The 22,841-nt window shown below is 44.4% G+C and overlaps 1 protein-coding gene across 1 annotated transcript; it reads left to right on the plus strand.

Moving 5' to 3' along the window:
- The first annotated feature begins 958 nt into the window (after positions 1 to 958).
- Positions 959 to 22,803, plus strand: PDE6B (phosphodiesterase 6B). Its single transcript, XM_072859438.1, has 22 exons — positions 959 to 1,369; positions 3,709 to 3,861; positions 4,198 to 4,287; positions 6,684 to 6,824; positions 8,015 to 8,089; positions 8,180 to 8,244; positions 9,334 to 9,400; positions 9,546 to 9,593; positions 9,767 to 9,916; positions 10,921 to 11,064; positions 11,651 to 11,716; positions 12,339 to 12,485; positions 14,046 to 14,153; positions 15,133 to 15,242; positions 16,252 to 16,339; positions 16,913 to 17,013; positions 18,437 to 18,544; positions 19,308 to 19,371; positions 20,103 to 20,177; positions 21,102 to 21,185; positions 21,440 to 21,596; positions 22,745 to 22,803. Exons 1-22 carry the CDS (start codon positions 959 to 961, stop codon positions 22,801 to 22,803), a joined length of 2,511 nt encoding a protein of 836 aa, XP_072715539.1.
- The last annotated feature ends 38 nt before the right edge of the window (positions 22,804 to 22,841 follow it).

A 22,841-nucleotide genomic window follows, 5' to 3' on the forward strand; every position in this document is an offset into this window, starting at 1 on the left:
CAGCATGGTGGCTTCATTGATGTGAAACAACTTCTGTCCCTCACAGCCATAATTCCCACCCTTTCTCCACTGATAGTGATGAGGGAAATTTTTCTTCCTTCCTGGGTGTTTGGTTTTTTTTTTGTCTGCAGGGCTTCCCATGATTCCTCAGGGTGTTTCAACCCAGCCACCCCAACCTGAAGCTCTCCAGATTCCTTCCTAAAGGGATGCCACTAAGAGGCATGTTTTCCTTTCCCAGTTCTTACTAGCAAGAAGAAAACACCACAGACCTTGCAAATTCAGTTCAAATCCTGGGCTAAAGCATTCAGGATTGGTGCTTCTATTTGAGAACAGCTCTTACAGCAGCAGATAAAGAACGATGCAATAGTAGAGGGAGTCCTGAAAGAGCAGCATTACCTCACTTTTTTTGTTCTGACCACTATGCTCTTTTGTGAAGGCTGCAGTTCCTACTACTGCAGGGAGCTGGGAGAGCAGAAATAATAAGATGCTCACCTTGTTAGCCAAGGATTAGGACCAAGCAGTATATATTTAATTAGACTTTAAAGAGCTTATTTCAATGTTAGGAGATGCAGTTCTTGCTGTTGCTGCTGCCTCAATATAATTGTTTCAGTAAGTGTTATGCTATTCAAGAGAAAGGAGAGTGTTTTCAGATACTGTGAGTACTCAGTTTTTGTTTGCATTTAGATTAAGAAGAAGAAAGTTGACCCAAAGCTCTTGTAGAGGTCATCTAATCTGTTTGGTTGAGAAGATCTATCCTCCCACAGACTCACCTTCGGCACTATAAAGGAATACCTCTTCCTGATGACAAGCTCTCTTTGCAGTGTTACCTCACCCTTGGTCATTCTAGAAGCAACATCTTCTATTACAAAAATTTAGGAACTACATCAGAAATTAAAGTACTGTTTGCATAGACCACATCTTTGGACTACTACCTACCACAAGAACCAGGGCATTCACAATGAGCATTAGTGAAGACGACGTGGAGAAGTTTCTTGATGGCAACCCTGCTTTTGCCAAGCAGTACTTTGAGAAGAAGCTAAGAACAGAGTCCTGGGATAGCAATGAGAGTGAAATTCTTTTTGAGTTGATCCAAGACATGCAAGAAAGCATCAACATGGAGAAAGTTGTTTTCAAGACCTTGAGAAGAATCAGGTCCCTTATTCATGCTGACCGCTGTAGTCTTTTCATGTACAGGCAGAGAAATGGCACGCCTGAACTGGCAACAAGGCTTTTCAACATCCAAGAGGGAAGCACCCTGGAGGAATGCCTGGTCTCCCCAGACTGCGAGATTGTCTATCCGTTGGACATAGGCATTGTGGGCTACGTTGCACAAACCAAGAAAACCATGAACATCAAGGATGTCAGTGAGGTAGGTTTGCCATTTATTCATTCACAGTAGAAGAAAGGCTCACATGCTTACTAGTACAAAGGGGTCAAGAGGTAGCAGGGCATCTCGGTGCTTGTTCAAACCTCTTGCAGTGTAATAGCTGTGTAGTGGAAACCAAAGCACCAGTAGGAAGTCTGTAAGTTGCTTCCAATTTCATTTTATGGAGTGAGGTGAAGCTAAGCACATTAATTACACTAGGTATTAATGCCTGCAAACAAGTGCACTGTCACACCTTGCCTGTCTAATTTAAAAAAAAAAACAACACATCTAGTCCAGTAGAGAAGAGAGAGCGAGGTACAGTCAGATCTGCACTGAATGAACACGGAATTTTCCACACACATTTATATTCCATGATTAATTGGCAAAGAGAGAGAAATCCTTTACAGTGAGTCCAGAAAGGGGTTTCTACCACAAATGACATTTGAAAATGTTTGCTGTCTGATGAAGCTTGGACCAAGGGCATTTAGAGGCTTTTTATAGACCAGAGGGAGTGGACCTCAGAGCAGGTGGGTTAACTGCAACCTATGTATGAGTGATCTTCATCAGAAGCAGCAAGAGACAAACTTTGACCAAAAAAACTCTTTCAGCAAACACTGCACACTGCAATGCCAGGAGGGATCCAAAGAATTTTAATGTTTTATTTTTATGCCTTCATGACAACATCTACCCCCCATACTCCTGGGTTGAATCACGTAAACCTGAATGGCAGAAATAACAATCCGCTTGTTCTAATCATAGGTATAAAACTAAAATCCATGTGACCCAAATATGGCATTTGGGATTACTCCATCTATTGTTTGCTAGTTACAAAGAGACCATCTGTTTATCCATCCATTTGTTGCTCAATATAAGCATATCCAAATGCTTCAGCAAAAACTTCCTTGTCCTCCACAGAACATACTGAGACATTGATTTGGTTTTGCAACCATTTTTTGGAGGGGGAAAAAAAAAAGCATCAGAACATGACTTAAACTTTTTAAAGCTCTCTGGCTTCAGACATTTCTCCAAGAATATGGAAGGATTTCAGTGCTGTGAGCCAAGTGCTGCACTCCAACTCTAGTGGTTTCAGGCATTGCCATAAGGCAATTCCTTTGAAGGAGACCCAGAGACTAAATGCTTGGTCTACCCCAACTGGCAGGGAAGGCCAGCAGTAGGGGGGGCGTGGGGACCAGGTGCATTAGGGAGTGATTATTCTTTCTGGTGCAACCTTCTGAATATGATCAGAGCTGTGGGGCTTTTTCTAACCCAACTAGAAGGACTTGTAGCTGACAAGTTATTCAGCTGAGCCCAGAGAAGATCTTGGGTCAGCAAGACCATCCCTGCACTCCCTATTGGCAGGTGATGATGGTGTCAGTAAGGCCCTGTGCAGGCGAGGTGATGGGCCGTCTGCCTTCCCTGCACTACCCTTTCTCTGCTTTGTTTCTTTTGGGATGGGGGGACAGTGACATTCGCATAAGGAACAACTGGACGCATTCCCTTTGTACTGCCCCTACAGCATGACCTAGCACTCTCCCAGTGGTTTGAATGGTGATTCCCTCATGGGTGACTCCCTGGGCAGCCCAGTCCATACTGGTGCTATCTGCATGTTGCAGCCGCTGCCAAAATGCTCCTGGGGCAGAAGGGGGTGGGTTGCTCTCAGGGGCAGGGGGAGAGTGCCAGGAACCACACACTGCTGGTGCCAGCTGCATCCTCCATTGGAATACCTTCCCTACCATCACCATCTCATGTACAAAGGCCCAGCAACATGGGAGGGAATGCCTGGGAGAACATTTTCAATAGAAACGAGGGGCAGATGGATTCCTGGAGACTGCAAACTGACAGCAGCTTCAGGGCCCAGGCAAAAGCGGAAGAAAAATGAGGGTGAATGAACTTCCCAGTGACAGTACCAGACAGCACTCGTTTATAAACTGTGGCTATGCAGTGCTGCGTGGTAACTGGATGTACCCACTTCGCAATGTTAACAACAAGTCAGAGGAAAGGATGGAGGAGGTACTATGAAGGATATCAGTGATCCGAGGATGAGCAGTGGAGAGCCTCCTTGTTCTGACAGAGTTTGACATATTAAGGCTTATGATTTGCAAGATCTTTGCAAAAAGTTAAAAAGTGCACGTGTTGCAGTCAGAAGCCACAGCCGGTTCTCTTGATATTAGCTTTGTCACCTGTACATTGTCCAATTTTCTGCTAATTCATTTCTCTTCCTCAATAATTTTTTAAGCAAAACTTTCTTTAGGCAACTTAATTCAAGATGCTGTGCTTTCACTTGGTTTTAAGAATACAGACATTGTGGAAAATGCTTAATTTGTAAATTCTCTGTTGAACAGTGTGCCCAGTTCAGTCCATTTGTTGATGAGCTCACCGACTACACTACGAAAAGCATCCTTGCAACACCCATCTTGAATGGCAAAGATTTAGTTGCTGTCATTTTGGCTATTAATAAGCTGAACGGCCCATACTTCACCAGCTCTGATGAAACAGTAAGTGGTCAGTAGCTCAGTTTCTATCAAGCAGTTGTCGCTTTTGCCATGTAACACTGACTCTTCTACACTAGGGATGTCTGCTTTAGTGAAGCTCCACTGGTTTGAATTTCCCTACAGGGGACTCACCCTCTAACGGAAGAGGCTTACTATGAGGATGCTTATCTCAGAAATCTTTCAGGGAAGTTACAGTGGGATAAGCCCCATCTCTCACCAGTGCAAAGCAAAACATTTATCCAGGGGAATTACCATGACGTTGCTAAAGGGGTGTTATGAAATCCAGTATACACGAGGCTGCTACTGCATTTGACTCAATCTTATTGTTTGCCTTTTCAGCTTTTTCTGAAGTATCTGAATTTTGCCTCCTTGAACTTGAAAATTTATCACTTGAGTTATCTTCACAATTGTGAGACTCGAAGAGGCCAGGTAAGAGTGGAAATGCAGATTGGGCTGTATCTCAAAATCAAATGAGTGCATTCTTCTGATTTCACGGGTATAGCTGATCAGCTTCAGAGATTTGTGCCTGAAAAGCAGGAAGAAAAAGGTGCCCTCATCTGCTTTCGGATACTGCTCCTCCCCAGAGTCCGTCATTAGTCTCTCTTCCTGCTGCTGTTGGCAAAACTGCTGGAGCTGATGCAGTGGCACGAGGTTCAGTGGGACTGAGCTCCAGGTGTTTTGTTGAACTCAGGCTATGAAACACTCTTGGGGCATTTAACCACTTCAGCCAGCAGCACCAAGATTTCCCAAAACAATTAAGAATGTGGTATTTTTTCCTTATCTGCTTAATAAAAAGTGCTGTCAAATTTCTTCTTAGTGCCAGTAAAATCATTTTCATATGCCTGTAGTATTGGCCTCCTTCAGTAGAAATGAACATGATGTAGAGATGAGGGGTTTAGGGTATTCTGAATTGAAACAATTCAGCCACCATTCTTTTCATGACTGGGGTTATGAAAGGACTCTCAAATTTATTGGGATGGATGTGAATCCATGCAATCACTTTCTGCAGCAGGCAACTGGTTGTCATTGAAAAAGACACGCAATTGCATCTATGCTTCATGGCAGCCATGATCTTGTCTCCAGTGGGCGTTCCTGTGGGGGATAAACACCTGTTTCAGCAAAATGGATGAAGAATGAAAGTTTATTTTAGAAGCTTTGGGACAGCACTTATACTTACTCATTCATTGTCTCATGTGCTTTGTCTAATTTTTTCAGTAATCCAAAACAGGAATGATGGTCAGGTGATACAGCCATCTATCAATGATGAGTCATTCAACTAAAGTAGAACTAGCAAAGGTTTATTCCTGTTGAGGGCTTACTAGTAGTACTGGGTGGGGTAAGAAAGGGGCTAGAAGACAAAGTGGAGACCCAGGAAGTGGAAAGCCTAATGTGTCCCGCAGGGTGCTCTGGTCTGGGGCTGAACCCAGGAGTCCTGTGTTCATATATCACTGCTGTGTCAGCAGGTCCCACAGAAAGGGAGGAAAGTGAGAACAAGAGGCAAGACACACTGCTAGTTCTACCAATAGTTCAGTTGGCAGACTTTTGCCCATCTAGATCTAAAGGTCTGTGTGAAAGTTAATATGTGTGTTAGACTTAAAAGTACTGAAGTACAGAGTGAGCAAATGACATTCCCAAAGGTGGTCTAGGATTTTAATATTGCAAATCCCAACTGCAAAGACTGGGGGATACTGTAAGTAAAATGGCTTGTGCAAAGACAGTTCAGTCTGCTTGTGCTCAGATACTGTGTAAGAGTCTTATTAGAAGACCATATAACACATTTTGCCCTATTCTTTACATCATTCCATGAACTGGCCAGTCTTCAGATATTTCTTTCAGTCCTCCTCACTGGGCTTGTGGCTTTCAGCATTACTTATTGCATGCTGTAAAATGCCAAAAATAAATGGTTGCTCATTTTCCTCTGATGGTTTGTGTGAACACCTCAGACTTTATAGGCGTGGCAGAGTTGTCCCAATTTACGGATTAGAAACAGAGACTGATGCACCTCAGAATTGTCAAAAATAGCTACTAGTGCCCCATGAGGAGATGAGACACACTTTTCCTGATTGTGGCCATGTAACAGTACTTCTTGTTCAAAGCACAGCTCTCCGTGCTTCTGAAGCACTGCTCCTCATGTCTCCTGGGCTCGGAAAGCAAAGCACACACAGATACAGGCACACATGCACTAGCTAAGCTAGGCAATTGCATAGATGGCTTCCTTACCATTTCAGAGAAAATTAAGTTCTCCATTAGGCCCACAAAGACCCTCCTTGTGCCACTAGAAATACTTGCCTAATTTGCTGCATAACCCCAATTTTTACAAATGAAAGAGCCTAATAGGAACAGCTTTTTTAAGGGTACACCTGCAGGGCATGGGATGGGGAAAAGGATCATAGGCTGATGTGCACAGAAAGCAGCTGCGCAAAGGCTTTGAGGAAAGTGTTAATTTGGATGTTTCCAACTCCAGCCTTCAGGATTTGCAACACTTTTGGTGTTAACTGGTTTTGGATGCAAGATTTTACTTATGGGTATAAAATATAGGTGGGGCCATCTCTTTATCTGGCACTACTACTTTTTTGTGCTATATTTGTAAGACTGGACTTTTACATAGCACTCCACGATGACCTGACTCTTCCTCAGAGTGCATCTTTCCCTAGTAATTCCCAGTGTGAATAAGCAATGCTTTTACATTTTGCAGTATAGGTTGATATTGCACTTTTCAGGAACTGTACTGTAAAAACCCAATTGTTTCCTTGTTACTCCAAACACATTTGGGAAGTCCAGCTCTCAAGGAGAGGCTCTGCTTACATTTGGATTTTATCCTCCAGGTGCTGCTGTGGTCAGCTAATAAGGTTTTTGAGGAACTGACAGACATTGAGAGGCAGTTCCACAAGGCTTTTTACACGGTGAGAGCATACCTGAACTGCGACCGGTACTCAGTAGGTCTCCTGGACATGACAAAGCAGAAGGTGAGTGTTCACATGCGTGTTGTACATCTTTCTGCATTGCTGCTATCCACTGAGGGGTGATGTGCGGAGACAAGTTTTACTGGGGCAGCCAAAGTGCAAGCTAGCGTTGAGTCATTATTCCTGCTTTGGTTGGCATTATTTTATTCCATTATGCAAATGAAGAGCCTGGGATAGAGAAAGGAGAGGGAAAGGGAAGAGCTTATCACTGGAGGGGGACTGTCGAAGGAGCCAGAGGCTGGGAAGACAAAGGAAGGGCAAATGTGTCTGACCATGGCAGTCCTGCTCAAAGTCTGCGACATAAGCACAGCCTCAGAAAGCCTGTGAATATCAGAAGTATAGTGAGATACCTGTGGAAATGCCCAGCAACAAAGCAGCCACCTTCCTCAAGGACTCATCCATGTGCATGTTATCGAGGCTTTTAGGTGAAATTTGGCTTCATGAAAATAAGCTTCTAGAAGCTAAGTTCCTTCTGCAGCTCTGATTTGGTCTTGATTGTTTGCACCTTTGGCAAGCTTTATGTGGGGGTTACACAGCATCCTTGTCATAGGAGCCCTGCTTTATTCCATGGTCAGGCTGACTGAGGCTACCGTGGACTTTGATCTCCACCACATTGCCAGAGCCTTTATAGCATGCTGTCTTGTGAAGAAGTGTATTAAAAGATCACTAATGTGCTAAAGACACTTTGATCAGCAAGCCTAAGAAATGTAGCCTAATGTAGCCTAAGAAAAACAAATGTAGCCTAAGAAAACATGTGGTCAGCTAATAAGGTTTTTGAGGAACTGACAGACATTGAGAGGCAGTTCCAAGAAAAATGCCTAAGAAAAACAAAAGAAAAATCTTACACTTTAGCAAGTTAGCAAGTAGTAGATGAGCCTATGGTCACACTCCTAAAAATGAAGAAGATATAAAATATTGACATAGCCATTTGGTCTGTGAGTACAGCCCGTGCTGTTCACTGAGTGAAGCAGCATCCTGTGTATAGGCAGTATATGACTACAGACAGTCATATAATGCACCTGACACTTCCTGGTTTAGATATACTATTCTGCTCCCTAGTATTTAACAAGTCTTATTATTTCATGCCTTGTTTACACAGTACCAAAACCGGCATGGTAGAGCAGTGGTTACTTTGAGGCTCAAGGCAGAACACACTTTTCTACTCTAAAAATACTTCTTCATTTTAAAATCAGGAATTTTTTGACCTGTGGCCAGTCCTGCTGGGAGAAGTTCCCCCCTACTCAGGACCTCGCACCCCGGATGGCAGGGTATGTGAGAACCAGATTTCTTAAACTCTCTCCTGTCTGGCTGGATTGCCTCACCACTGATTTTAACACCGCTCTTCTTTTTATTTGTAGGAAATACTCTTTTACAAGGTCATTGATTATATATTACATGGAAAAGAAGACATTAAAGTCATCCCGTAAGTGCCCAGTTTCTGTATGCTAGGTACTGACACAGAGTGTAGCTAAAACCAAGGTTCCCCATGATTTAAAGGCATTCATGAGGAGATATGCAAAGGACCGATAGAAGACTGACTAAGAGAGGCAGAATGTAAGTTGGTGCTTCGACTCACATTTCTGTAGCACAAAGATTTCCTCCAGGGCATTGGGATCCTGGCTTGCAAGTCAGGCTCCAAAAGTCACTGCAACCAGTGATTCTTTTTCAATGCAGAAGTGAACTGCCTTGCCTGCCTGCAGTTTTGCCACTCTCCTTGCCAGGCTGAGGCATCACTTCTCCTTGGTGCCTTCCCTGTATCAAGCGGGTGAGCCCATCCAGGTTGCCTTGGTGTTGCGGCACCGGCTGTCCCAGCCCTGACCCTCACCCTTCTGCTACCCTCCTGACCTCTCACGGTCACTCCTGCTCCCCTGCCTGTCCTCAAGCTCCCTTGCTTCTCTCTTATCCTCCAGTCACTGGCTACCTCTCAAGGCTACTCCATCTCAAGGATACCTCTGGGCCTTTCCTCCTCTCTTGACACCACACTGAGGCTCCCTCTTTCTGAAAACCACCCTCTCTGCTTGCCACTGAATTTTTCAGACAAGCCTTGGGCACCTTGGACAAATCTGACATAACAGGAGTTTCTCCCAGTTCTGGTCACACTGCTTTACATCGGTGTAAGGGCTGCAAGAAAGGCTCCCATTGCTTACGTACAGCAGTGTTCAAAAGCTCAGGCTGGCAGACACTCTTAGACAGGAGCTTTCTTATATCTTTCTCTGTGCTGAAGGTCTGAAACATGGTGCCTACTCCCAGGAATGACTTTTTCTTAAGTCTCTGCAGACTATGATACTTTATGAGTTATTCTGTATTGAATCCTTGAAGGAAAAGTATTTACTTATGTAAAAAATTTTTGCTTGCACACTTGGGTCCTTTGAAAGTAACAGAACTGTTTAGTAACTGAAGGTGAAACATGTAAACGTGGATTGTGCAATCAGCTGGATACGTTTCAGCTCCATGATCATTCTTCAGTAAACGTATATCCTTAATTTCCCTTGTGTGTTTTTCTTTCATTCAGAAATCCTACCCCAGATCACTGGGCACTAGTTACTGGACTGCCAACTTATGTGGCTGAAAGTGGATTTGTAAGTACTTAACTTAGGCTTCATCAAGCCTTTCTGATATGAAGTCATACTAATGCTGCTTTCTCATCAATTCAGTTTTTTGTTTTGGTATTTAAACTTCTCATTGCCCATATTGTAAAACTTTTTCTTTTTTGTGACTCCCTAGATTTGCAACATTATGAATGCTGCTGCAGATGAGATGTTTAACTTTCAGGTACCGTGAAAACTTAGAGTCCCATCAAGGATTCTACTGTGTTTGCAGAAATGAGTCAATATTAGGCATATAAATACTTCTTTAGCCTGTAGTCTTGATGTAAAATGGGAGTGCTGATGTATTTAGAAAATGCATTAAGTACATGGTGTCTTTCTGCTTGCTATTGCTTCAAGGAAGGTCCTCTAGATGAATCGGGATGGACTATCAAAAACGTTCTCTCCATGCCAATAGTCAACAAAAAGGAAGAAATTGTTGGCGTTGTCACATTTTATAACAGAAAAGATGGGAAACCATTTGATGAACAGGATGAGACCCTCATGGAGGTATAGTTTCTTGCTGTGGCTGGAAGTAGTTCATATGGTTGAGAGAGGTCACTATTGCTCATTGTGCACCTGCAAAGCATCCCCCAGTGTTTTGCAGCTAAGTAAGTTTATCTGTTGCTTATAGAGGTGTTATGAATCAGCTTGAAAGTTTTGAAAGCAACTATATGAAATACTGGGGGTTTTCCATCTTGGAAACCCAGCTGTGTTTGCATCATTTTGTTTCAGCATTCTTGGATTGGACACCTAGCCATGAGCAGCTATGATGTACTAACACGACCATTCTGACCTGTGTTCACATACACGACAGCTGGCTCACACTGGCTGGGCAGCTCCCTCGAGAAATTACACAGAAATTGTCTGTGTAGCTAAGATACAAAGGGTGGCCAGTTATTGAATCTACTGACAGCAGCTGTAATTAAAGACCTTGCTGCTTACAAATGCTCCTATGCTAGTTTCAATCCAATACAGGCATTCAGCTCTTGGCATCTGTTATTAATCAGAGCATTTCCTGAAATTGACTTTTCTTAGCAAACAAAAAGACTGCAAAACAAAAAATCGGTTTGAATTGGCCACTGGACAGCAAACAAGTTGAGAGCAAACACAGGGTGTGAGTAAACATATGTGAAAGGTGACGAGACCACCTTGCTCTCCCTGATACAAGGGTTCCTGACCTGCTGTCACCATTGTGACACCAGCCTTTCCACAGGCATGGACACACTTGCAACAACAAAGAAATAGCTTTCCATATGCTGAACTGGACAGAGGGTCCTCAAACCTCCACAGCATGGATACTCTGGAGGCCTAGGCAGAATCAACAGCTGGGGAGCTGCTCTGCTGAGGAGCAAGCAGCAGTTGGGAGCAAACACACGGTTGCTTTGCTAGACTTGTGGCCAAAGTGGAGCTTGTGTCTCTCTAAAAATATATCATGCAGTGTTATATTTCTGTGTCTTTGAGGAACAGATGTTTTCGTTATTTCACTGTTTCCTTCTTTTCCCCTGACCAAGTCCTTGACGCAGTTTCTGGGTTGGTCTGTACTCAACACAGACACGTATGATAAGATGAACAAGCTGGAGAACCGGAAGGACATTGCTCAGGATATGGTGCTCTACCATGTGAAATGTGACAAGGATGAAATCCAGGAAATTCTGGTAATGCCTCACAACGTGCAGCACACCCCCAAGTGCACTGGCCTGGCCTGTGACTTACGGCACAGACACAGGTCTCCCATCCCATGGAAATGCTTCCAGCTACCACGGTGTGGAGGCAGCACCTGGGGCCCCAGTTACTGCACAGCGGCAGAACAAGTCTTTGTTTTGACTCTGTGGTCTGCCCTCCACCTTAGCACACTGCCATGTTGTGTCCTTTCTAATTTCCTCAGCAAAGCCAGCCCTGGAGGTGGGCTCACACAGGTGCTACTCCAGGCAGGGCTGCAGGGGTGGAAAAGGAGCTGATTTATTCCCCAAAACCTCCTTAGTGCAGAGGATGTGGAGTTAGAGGACCTAGCTGGGACACTGGCTCTAGGGGGACATTTGCAAGTCGGGGAAACGCCAACCAAAATCAAGGAGAGGGAGAACATTTTTACCAGGAAGAATGGGTTGAAAGACCAGAAATAGAAGTATAGTCCAGGAAGAAAACACAATTTGCACGAGAGCTGCCCTAGATTGCCCCAAAGCTGCACAGTGCAAAGTCCAGTGGGGTCTGTTTGTCAGTTTAACACATCCATGCTCTTTGCAGCCAACACGAGAAAAGCTGGGGAAGGAGCCAAGTGAGTGTGAGGAAGAGGAGCTGGCAAGCATCCTGGTAAGAGCAATGTACCGCTGGAATGGACAGCCCTGGCAAACAAATATTGTCTGGGTGGATGCATGGAAGAGTTCCCAGTGTTGGCACACTGGTACACATTGACAGGGCACCTGGTGAAGGGTGAAGGCAAAGCATACCCTGCCCTCCCTTGCTGTGTGAGTTTGAGGTTATTATTATCAGGTGGCAGTGAATGCCTTCCCCAGCTCCCAGGGAGTACTTAGTCTCTGCCACTTTATCTCAAGAGATTCAAAGTCCAAATGGAAACACATCAGCCACCTTGACTTGTCACGCATTTTGTTCTCCCGAGTAAATATGGAGGGCTGTAAGTCTTCCCCTGTAAGACCTGATAAGTTTGGAGTCTCCAAACTATATCAAATCAACAAGAGAAGTGCCTAACAGAAAACAAGCAATATTTCTTGTACTTGACCAAAAATGCCCTCCCTCTTCCCCCACTAATGGCGTTATGAAAAGCTGCATTTCAGTCTATTTATGTGTTATATTCTAAAAGGAAAAGTTCCCAGCAGTATCAGAATGATAAATTTTTATTAAGTAAAACCCATTCCAGGTGTTTCTAGGGATGGCATAACTAGCACAGCAACAAACCGTCCCACCTCTCTTACAGAAAGAAGAACTCCCAGGACCCACCAAGTTTGAAATCTATGAGTTCAGGTTCTCTGATTTTGACTGCACTGAGCTAGAGCTGGTGAAGTGCGGCATTCAGATGTACTACGAGCTCGGCGTGGTGAAAAAGTTCCAGATCCCACAGGAGGTAGGAGCTGGCAACACCCAGGGACTCCCATCTTGGATGGCCAGCAGACTCGCTGTGTGGCTGAGGTCCCCGTGCGTGCCCTGCGCACCTCATGGAGCGGCCAGAGGTCTGGGTTCATGGGGGCTTGCAGGGAGAGGGACATGCGTTCCGAGTCCCCTCACCCTGCTGAGGGCAGGGAACCCCCTCACAAAGCCCCTGGTTGCTACATGTGGGTTTGGAGCATGAAGCTGGCCTCTTCTGCTCTGCGCTGTCTGCTACAGGCGCGGGTTTGCTTTCGGGTCTATATAGATGGGGGCTACACCATGCAAAAAATTGCTTATGTGTAGTTCCACTCACAGCTGCAATGTAAAGGCACAGTTTCCAGGCATAACACAGGGCAGTGCATACTTGTGTGCATGTTTTGTTTGCTATAGTACATACCTCATAGCTTTCAGCCAACACATGCTGAAACCCACCCCGGCAGGTCCCTGTGCTTCTCTTCCCCCTGCAAACACGGACGTGCCTTCATTTGGTGCAGTTGGTACCAACTTCCTGACTGCTGGCGAAAGGAGTGGTGTGACCCTGTGGGAACAAGGACCCCATAGCCCCTGACGTGCAAGTTCACGGTTTGCCACAGCTCAAGCCCCTGCAGGACTTGCGAAACGGGCATTTCAGCAGCTCTGCTGCTCCCCAAGGGATTTCTCAGCATATCCTGTGAGGTTTATTTCCATCTAGTGGGATCTGGATGTAACTGCAGGAAGAGTTTTCACCCTGGAACGGCAGGCTGGGAAGCAGGAGGGAAGTGAAGGGCTCTGAATGGGAATTACTTCTGTGCTTCTTACTTAGAGCATGTCAATGCCAAAAAGTATTCCAAATAGCTACTCTGGAACAACTAACCCCTGATACAGGTGTGAAAAGCAGTCATTCTTTGCTGCCACCCTGAGCAGTTGAGATTTTTAAAAATGAATGCTCATCCATTATTAGTTTGCTTCCTAATGAGAAAACCTATATAGCTACAAGAGGTAGTACAGGTGGAGAAGTAGAATGCAGAGGGAAAAAACAGTTTGTTATTTAACGCCCTATATTGTAATTGTTTAGGTGATAAAAACACCACCCATCTCTACATCTATGGAGCCATAGCTCTTGGAGAGACGTATCAGTATTAGTAAATCACAAGACATGGGAGGGACAAATCTTATGAGTGACAAGACAGAGAAACACAGAAATTCAGTAAATTCACAAACAGTAGGATGAAATCTCATTTCCTTTAGACATTGCTGTTTCTTGACTCCCCCACAGGTATCTCTGTGACTTTATTTTTCTTTAAAAAAAAAAAAAAAGATAAAGGTATTAGAAAGCAGAGAGCTATATTTTTGTGTCCCCTTTAGCTCTGCACGAGGCTTTACTATAACAACAGCATCAGGGAAGCCTGAGGATATTACAGCTTCTGATTCCTTTCTGGGGCCACCTCTGTAGAGCTGGTCTGAACTTCATCCATTACTTCTGTACGTGGTCTTTATTGCAAGAGCAACAAGCAGCAGCTTCATCACACAAACCGACATCCTCTTCCCCAATTTGCAGGTTCTGGTAAGGTTTGTGTACTCCGTCAGCAAAGGCTACCGGAAGATAACTTACCACAACTGGCGCCATGGCTTCAACGTTGCGCAGACCATGTTCACGCTCCTGATGGTAAGGTGACATCCCCACAGTTAATTTTGTGGCACAGCTTTATTTACAGGAGGTCGTCTGTTGTGAATCCTCTGAATCCTCGTGTAGGATAAGAGTGTGTCACTCCTAGCACAGGTCCTGCTAAATGAGGTCTCCATTTGCCTTGAGTGACAGTCCTTGCATTACACTTAAAGCTGTGGCCAATACTGCCCAAAGAATGGAGTGCTTTAATTCTCATAGGAACAAATGTGTATAGTGTTGAATAGCCTCCGGATTAAATCCTTCTGCACGGTAGGGGACAGAGACTACAGGACTTCCCTTCCTCCAGTAGTTTCTGACAGTAAGAGCCAGACTGAAGTCAGCTGGCTGGGATGGAGACAACCTCATGCTTTCCATTTCCAGGCAGGACAGGCACAGGTGTAAGTCTATCGCTAGTGTGAATGTGGCAAGTGCCATTTTTCACAGGCTCTCAGGGCAACAGGTGCCCCAACAAGAAAAACAGGTGTCAGACTGCTGCTCCACACCAGGGACGGACCAGCACCAGGACCCAGTGCAGACAGTATGGCCCACACAGCTGGCAGCAGAATTACGCCTACCACCCCCAGCCAATCCTTTGGGTGATTCAGCTTGGATACCCCATTGCCCAGAAAGATGTAGAGCCCCTTCACAACGTACTTTGTGTCCAGTCACTGGAGGGGTACTTAGGAGGAGCCGGCTGTCCCTAGGGCAGGAGGCTGCTATAGCAGCAGGTAGCCAACATTGCAGGTGGGCATTGAGCACATATGCACAACACGCATACCTACCTGAGTCTGAAACATTTCATTTCCAGCTGCTTCCCCATTTTGACCTAAGTGTACCATGTATTGCATTTAGCTTCACAAGTATTTTCAGTTCTCCTGGACTGTTTCAATAAGGAGATCCCCAGCACAGAGCAGCTACAGCTCAGTACCTTTTCCTGTAAGAGATACTAACAGATGACATGCAAATTCTCACCCTCCAGACTGGCAAACTGAAGCGTTACTACACAGACCTCGAAGCCCTTGCAATGGTAACTGCTGCTCTGTGCCATGATATTGACCACAGGGGAACCAACAACCTTTATCAAATGAAGTAAGCGCTTTCCTACCACTTCAAACCATTTACTGTTGCCCTCGCGTGGAGTAGGATCAGGCTGTGATCACACCAAACTCCAGTACAGCTCTGTTTTATACACAGGGGTAACAACGTTCTTTTGCAAATAACCTTGCTTTTCAGCTTGCTACAGCACTTGGGCTTATGCTTTGGCCAGTGGGGAAACTGAAATTTTGTGGTGCTCTCTGGGGCTTTCTTTACCTCCTAGTAAATCTCCTTTGGTTAAAGCAACACTCCACGTTACCGTTACAAGGTGGAACAAGTGCAGGCATTTAGTAGCCTGAGCATCATAGGAGACTCAGGATGCCACCAGGAGCGTCCTGGACATAAGAAGCCTGTTTTTTGATGGAAGAAAGCATAGAGAAAGCACCGTGCATGGCACTGCCCTCACCACCTGCAGAAAGAAAGCACCTATGAGTATGAGGGTGCTGCTCTCAGTAGGTAGTTACTAGCTACAGGAAAACAGTTGCATTATTTCATTGACCAGTCAAGCCTCTGTTGCTCACTTAAAGTAGTGTCAGATCACAGCTCTTCTGCAATGCTTGCTGACTATACTGTCTTACTGTTTTCTGGAGCTTTGGAAAAATGTAAGTGAAGCTGGCTGGTGTTTTGGATACAAGAGGGTCTTGCTTTTCGGCTAGGAAACTGTCCAAGGACTGCTGGTTTTTCTGTTCCCATTACTAGATATGAACATGTAGTTATTCAGGAATTAAACAAGCTTACTAAGCTGAGTAATAACAGTCCAGTCATAAACAACATTTTGGGTGAAATCTGTAGTTGGAAGACTGTTTTATACAGTGTCCACATAGTTATAAGCAGTGTCACAAAAGTCTTCTACTAGACTGAAGTAATTAGCTATTAAAAATATTACTCTTAAGCCTTTTAAAATTAGTTGAACTTGTGTGTGTGACAAAATTAAATATTAAATAGGACATTTGGGGTTTTTTTTAAGTGCTGCACTAACATCATTTTTCCTTTATACAACCAGATCTCAAAATCCTTTGGCTAAACTTCATGGATCCTCAATTTTAGAGAGACATCACTTGGAATTTGGAAAATTCTTGCTCTCTGAAGAGGTTGGTAATGAACTGTAATGTAAGGACATGAATAATTTACTTTCAGGGAAGTTTTTCAACAACAACAGAGCTGTCAGCTTAGCCCAAGACCTTTCTCTGGCTTGGATACCTGAGGAACTGCAGCTGCCTTACTCTCCAAGTATTCTGTGCTCACCCAGGACCAAAATGCATAGGCTTCCTAAATGCATGACTTGGTTTCTTCAGAAGCCATATCATTATCCCCATAGGAATATGTTAAATACAGGGTTGTCCTCCTGTAGCCCCTCTGACAGGGCCAAGGTGGACACACCGCCCCAGCTAGCGTTTCATTTCAGGCAAATTCGCACTGGGGCCAGGGGACAGGGTTTGGGCACACGCTGTGTAACAAGCTTCAGGACACTGACCCTGTTCAGCGACCAAAAGGGGAGACTAGGCACCAACATATGATGAATGGGGCTCACAACCCTTGCATCTTAGGGGAGCAAGCTGAAGCTATAGAAAAAAAAAGTGAGCACATTTGAGAAAGGGAGATGGCCAGTAACTCACAACAACACAGTGGTTGGATTTTGCAGCGTCCTTTTCTTTGCTTTTCAGTCACTGAATATATGTCAGAACCTCAACCGCAGACAGCATGAGCACATGATTCACCTGATGGAAATTGCCATTATAGCAACAGACCTGGCACTCTACTTCAAGTAAGTAAGTTGGTCACGTACACAGTGTGTGAAGGGCAGAAAGCAGCTGGTACTTTACAAAGGCAAAACATGATGCTTGGCTCTGAGAGTCCCCTCCGTGCAGCAATCCCCTTCACAGACAGTGCCTCTGGGAGGCTGCCTTTTATACTGATATCAGAGCTGGTGGGGAGAACTCAAAGAATTCAAAATTCTTTTACTCACAGACGTGACATTTTAACCCTCTGTTTCCAGCATGGCAGGGCTATGTGATCCCCTAACAGAAGGAGATGTCCGATTTGTTTTTTTTACCTAGCACTTCAGCACTAAAAATACTCATAAATGTTGAATGACCTGGCCAGGGCTACATTAACTTCTCTGGGAGAGCAGCACAACCCAAATAACACGGTCCATTGTAGATGAATATCCAGCTCATAGTCTATTTCACACTCAAAAGCCAAAAATGCCAAACATCTCAGAGCAGCATGCTCTGACTTCCTGGGACATAAGGCTGGAAGTCAACAACATTTCACTTCCTGGTTAGCAAGGAGCTTTCAAAATGTGCTTTCAAAATACAGTGCTGAGACCAGAGACTGCTTCTGTGTTTTGTACTGAAGAATGGTTATGCAAAATATAAACAGTCCACAGAAGAGGGAGGGTGCAATACCCAGTCCTCTTAGTCCGGACATAGGGTGGCTATGTGGGAGCAGATGCCACCACTTCTTTACCAGATGTCCATTACTTTACAAGCCGGTCTTTGCCCTCCTTGGTTCATGGTCTGCAAGCGAAGGCTTGGTTGAGATCAGACCCAGGCAAAATGATACAGACAGTTGCTTGATAAAACAGTTGCTTGACAAAATGATACAGACAGATACAGATACAGATGCAAGTTGCTTTGTGGATCTGGCCTAAATGTCTTCTCTGCTAGCAATGAAACAGCAGATTTTTCCAGATTTCACACCACTCAAAACATGGGTATGTTGTGTATAAACCCCTTCCCAGAATTTGCTACATATATTTAGGTACATATATAAGGTTAACAAGGTCGTACTAAGTATATAAAGCCAGGTAGCTTTACAAGTACTCCAGCCAGCTCTAGGTTTCCACAGTTTGCTTAACATTCAGGGAAAAAGCCTTCTTGTGCTGCCAGCAAAGGTAGAAGCATTTCTCAGTTGACATAACTTGCAGTAGCTCATACTTTCAAGTTCCTGAGCATGTCTCACCACTATACTTATTTTTAAGTCATTTACAATAGTTTCCCATACTTAAGAGAAGCAAGTGATGGTGCTTGGTTTTGTTGGGAGCTTCCTTGAGGACCTAAATGCCAGGATAGCAACTACTGGAAACCCTTCTGGGAGGGTTATCAATACCAGGATCAGCCATCTGTTTTTAACACTTCTGTTGCCTTGTTTTGGAGCTTTTTCTTTTTTTTTCTCTCCCCTCAAAGGAAGAGAACAATGTTTCAAAAGATTGTTGATGAGTCCAAGACCTATGATAGCATGACTGCCTGGACTGAATACCTGTCTCTGGAGACAACAAAGAAAGAAGTTGTCATGTGAGTAATCGGCTCTGGAAAGTTTAGTGATGCGGTCACCTGGTGAGAGCTCCAGAACATGCCGTGTGCTGCACTTTGTGCAAAATCAGCACCTGGTACATTACTGTCCACTCAAATCTGAGCTTCTGGAGAAACAGGGAAAAAACAGGGAAAAAAAGCTTAAAGTGGTTCTTCATCCACATAAGTGACTGGTTTTGTAGTGTCCTTCTGGTCATATACTCCTAATGAGATGCAGGATTCCTTCTGGCCATATACTCCCACCAGACCACCCTGTAGGCCACAAGCAGGGGCAGGTTGCAATGGCAGATCTACAGGAATCCAATCCATTAGTTGTTCTTCCCAGTGGCAACAAATCCAAGTTGCACAATGCTGCTGTTGTGACCGGACAGACCCTTTGCAGGACGCTTTGCACTGGCGATGAAGTGCACCCGCAACCTCACTGCAGTCTGTGCTGCTCCACCTCTATGAAGGAGCCAAAGATGCTACTACAAAGTCAAGAAGTTCGGCCCAGCAATGACTAAAGCAGCAAACATCCTAGTGCTGCAAGCAAGGGTTCCCTAGCATAAATCCATTTTAATCAAGAGAGCAATCCTTGATTGAGTGTCCCAGCCAGAGCCAAGGCTGTTACAAGAACCTGTCTGTCTTTATCACTTCAGCAGGGACCGAGGGATACCTGACACAGTATTGCCATATGAGTATCCTGAGCCTGCAAGAGGTAGGGTGCAGGCTGTAGAGAAGAAACTAATTTCCTTCCTGTTTTTAGGGCCATGATGATGACTGCCTGTGATTTGTCAGCAATCACAAAGCCTTGGGAAGTCCAGAGTAAGGTCAGGTGCTTGATATACTGTTAGATTTCTCTAGCTTATACTTCAAAGTAATGCAATTTCCTAAGCTGCCTAGAAGCTGAATCAAAGTCACCTACCAAAATTACCAAAAGGACTTTAGAATAGCTATGGTTTTGAAGGATTAAACCATCTTTAAGATTGTAGTTGTGAATTCTGGAGAAAACTCATGTTTACCAAAAAAGAAAAGAAAAAAACCCAAGTATTCAGCTTCTTGGGTTACAGTGAGGTTTTTTGCACATAACATTTGGGTTTTTTACAGCAATGCCTGCTGTTTGCTCAGTTGTTTGATTTCCTTTAGGAGTTCCTTCCTGAACTGTACTTGAGCAATTGCTAAGTAAGAAACATTAAAATTTTAAGGAGGATAAAAGAAATAAAATCCACCTTCCTATTCAGCATGGAGAAAGGACAACTGAGAAAATCAACAGGCATCCACAACTGTAACCAAGAGGCAAATCCTTGAGGGGGGCACGTTGGAAACATTTCTTAATAGACGAGCAGTGGATTAATGAGCTCCAGTGCAATAAGGTTGTTGAGCTGTCACTACATGGCAATCCCATTGCCACTGCTGCCCTTCCCAGGAGAAAAGCTGGGGCTGGGGTTGGAGATGAAGTGACAGAGAGGCTAGAAGTGAGATTTGCTTCATGCTGGAGACCTGAAGCGCATCAAGTTATAAAGCTGAAGTCAGTTTTCTTTTTCCCTCCTTGGCAATGTAGGTAGCTCTCCTGGTAGCAGCTGAGTTCTGGGAGCAAGGAGACTTAGAAATAAGCGTTCTTCAGCAACAGCCTATTGTAAGTACCATGTGAGAGCCAGACAGTTCAGTTCAGACAGCAAGTCTCAGCAGAGACTTACTACAAGCAATGCTGCTCTCAGAGCACTGTAAGTCTTCCTGAAATCACCATGCCTGCCAAAATCAATTGGAAAAGTGGGTACTCAACTAGGGAAGACGGCCTGTGACAGAGCCTCTTGTCCAGCTTCCATATAGTTAGATGAGTTCCAGTGGCTGGAATGAGCAAGGACTGTCTCTCTGGAGACTTTGTGCTGGTCCCTTACAGAAAAAAGGAAAATTAAATACATACATCATAGAGGAAAGCAGAGTTTCCAATAAAGAGAAAAACCACAAACGCAAACTTCATAGAGTCCAGACATTATTTCTGGTAAATAGGAGTGCATTAAAGCAGTGTTTCTTAATATATTTTTTTCTGCTATAATAACAAGTACTTGAATTTGGCATTGAAAGAGCCAAGAGTCATTCCTTGATGCGGCCTCCACCTGTGTGGTTTGGGTTTTCTTTAAGTAGACTTTCATACACCCCCTCTACCCACAGAGACATCACAAATGATTCAGTGAGCAACAAGGCCTTAGAAGAATATAATTTTATGTTCACTTATGTTTTAGAGAATTGAAAACCTCTGCAGCACTTTATAACATTAACTTTCTCTCAGGCATCTGGTTGAGAGGTGCAAGGGAAAAACTCTTGGTCCTCCTCTCCATCCATAGACACTGAAAGAGCTGTCTAAAATTTCTGCTAAAATGGCAAAGGAAATGAGCCCACTTCACTCCTCTACAGCAGAGGAAGAGGGCTGTGGTGGACAGGCTTTATGGACGGCATGGCAGAACTCCCAGGCTGACACAACAAGGCAGTTTTGGGGAGAAAATAGTGTTTTTCAAAGAAGTGTTCTTGTAAATCATGGTGAACTTGTGTCCTCCCACAGCCCATGATGGACCGCAGGAAAGCTGCTGAGCTTCCAAAGCTTCAAGTGGGTTTCATCGACTTTGTGTGCACGTTTGTCTATAAGGTAAGCAAAGCGCCCTCTTGCACACCCCATCCTTCTCAACGCAGGGTTCAAATCCCAGGTGAGTGAGTCCCGGTGCAGTAGAGGACACAACAGCTGCCCATCTCTGGGACATTGCAGCATGGTCCCTCTTCGTGCTGTTAATGCTTTCCCTGCATGAGCCAGCATGGGAGGCGAGGTGTCGGGGTCTGTCTTGGGGTGTGATGGACGAGCACTGCCTCTGAGCTGCATTGTGCTGATGGGTGTGCTTTGGTTAGGAATTTTCCCGTTTCCACGAGGAAATTCAGCCTATGCTTGATGGGCTGCTGAATAACAGAAACGAGTGGAAGACCCGTGCTGATGAGTATGATGCAAAAATGAAAGCTCTGGAGGAAGAGAAGAAAAAAGAGGAAGAGAAGATGGCTGCAAAGAAAGGTCAGAAACAATACTTAGCTTTTCATTCCTAACTCAAAAACGTACTTATGTGATCTTCTCCCAGGTTTGCAACAAGCTTTCCTGACATGAAGAGGCACATGCCCAGAACAAGTTTCTTCAGTGTTGCTCCACTGACAAGGTTGAAGACACTTTGTCTTCAAACCTGACACCATGACAGGCTGTCAAAGAGGCTACCTGCTCAAATGCCCAGGAGCTAGTGCCTGAGAAACTAGTGAGACTACATTCAGCACGAGCACCCATGCAGCTGGGGACAGCAGAAAGTCTTTTGCAGTATACGTATGTCCCAGGAAAAGAGCAGGGAGACATCCCTTTGTACACAGGACCTGTGGCTGATGTGCTGTCCCACAGGTCATGAAGCAGAAGGAGTTAAAAGCTAACACACTCCTAGGGAGAACACTTGAGGAATTACAGTTCATTCAATTTCTAGCCCAGATTAGGTACTACCTAGAAGCAAGCAGTAGTAGTAGTACCTAGTAGCAACTTATTTTCATCTAATCCATTTTTCTTCTTCCATGGGCCCAGCCTGGGTAGCACTGAAATCCATCAGCTGCAGTGGGCATTGGGTGAAAGCTTGTTTGATAGCCTGAGGATTTGTTTGACTCTCAGAAAGGTGGAAGCAGAAGGCTCTCCTGGCCTCTCCCAAGTGTCTGAGCAAACATCCATTAGAACCTGGTGCCTCCATTCCACAGAGACTGCATCTGAAGTCTCCTTTTGTTCCAAACTGGACCAAAATCCCAACAGCCCATGGGGTGGGCATTCCTCAAATGACAAAGTTTAGAAATTATTAGAGCTGTCTAGATGTCTTATCTTAGTTTAATTCATAGTAATTAAGTTAAAATATCAAAAGTAAGTGCTTTAGGTGTGATTTGGAAAACTTCTGAAGAATTATTTCCTGACTGAGTAATCGGTATTTAAGTGAGGAAGGTTTCGACTAACTGTAAAGCACTCTTTCCAAGCAGCCTTACATGTACAATTATTTTGCACAGCAGACAGCTCTAGATATGGGTACTGTAGGTATGACCTATATTGATCACTGGATAACTTAAAAGTGCTAAAAAACTCCTGTAATGACTGAGAAGGACATTTATGAATGTACCTCTAATTCTGTGTTTCTTTTTATATGGCAGATGGAATAACCTGTAATGGAGGAACAGCTCCAGCTTCCAAAACCTGTAGCATACTTTAGACCTATTATCAATGCAAAATATGCCACCCAAAATGAGA

Source organism: Ciconia boyciana, chromosome 4 (assembly GCF_034638445.1).
Source record: "Ciconia boyciana chromosome 4, ASM3463844v1, whole genome shotgun sequence".
Lineage (NCBI taxonomy): Eukaryota > Metazoa > Chordata > Aves > Ciconiiformes > Ciconiidae > Ciconia > Ciconia boyciana.

Bases quoted from the DNA above. Each gene is read 5' to 3' on its own strand.
- PDE6B (XM_072859438.1), top strand. From the start codon at position 959: ATGAGCATTAGTGAAGACGACGTGGAGAAGTTTCTTGATGGCAACCCT. The intron at 11,065-11,650 runs GTAATGCCTCAC...TGCTCTTTGCAG, and splicing joins ATGAAATCCAGGAAATTCTG to CCAACACGAGAAAAGCTGGG. The intron at 14,154-15,132 runs GTAAGGTGACAT...CTCACCCTCCAG, and splicing joins CCATGTTCACGCTCCTGATG to ACTGGCAAACTGAAGCGTTA.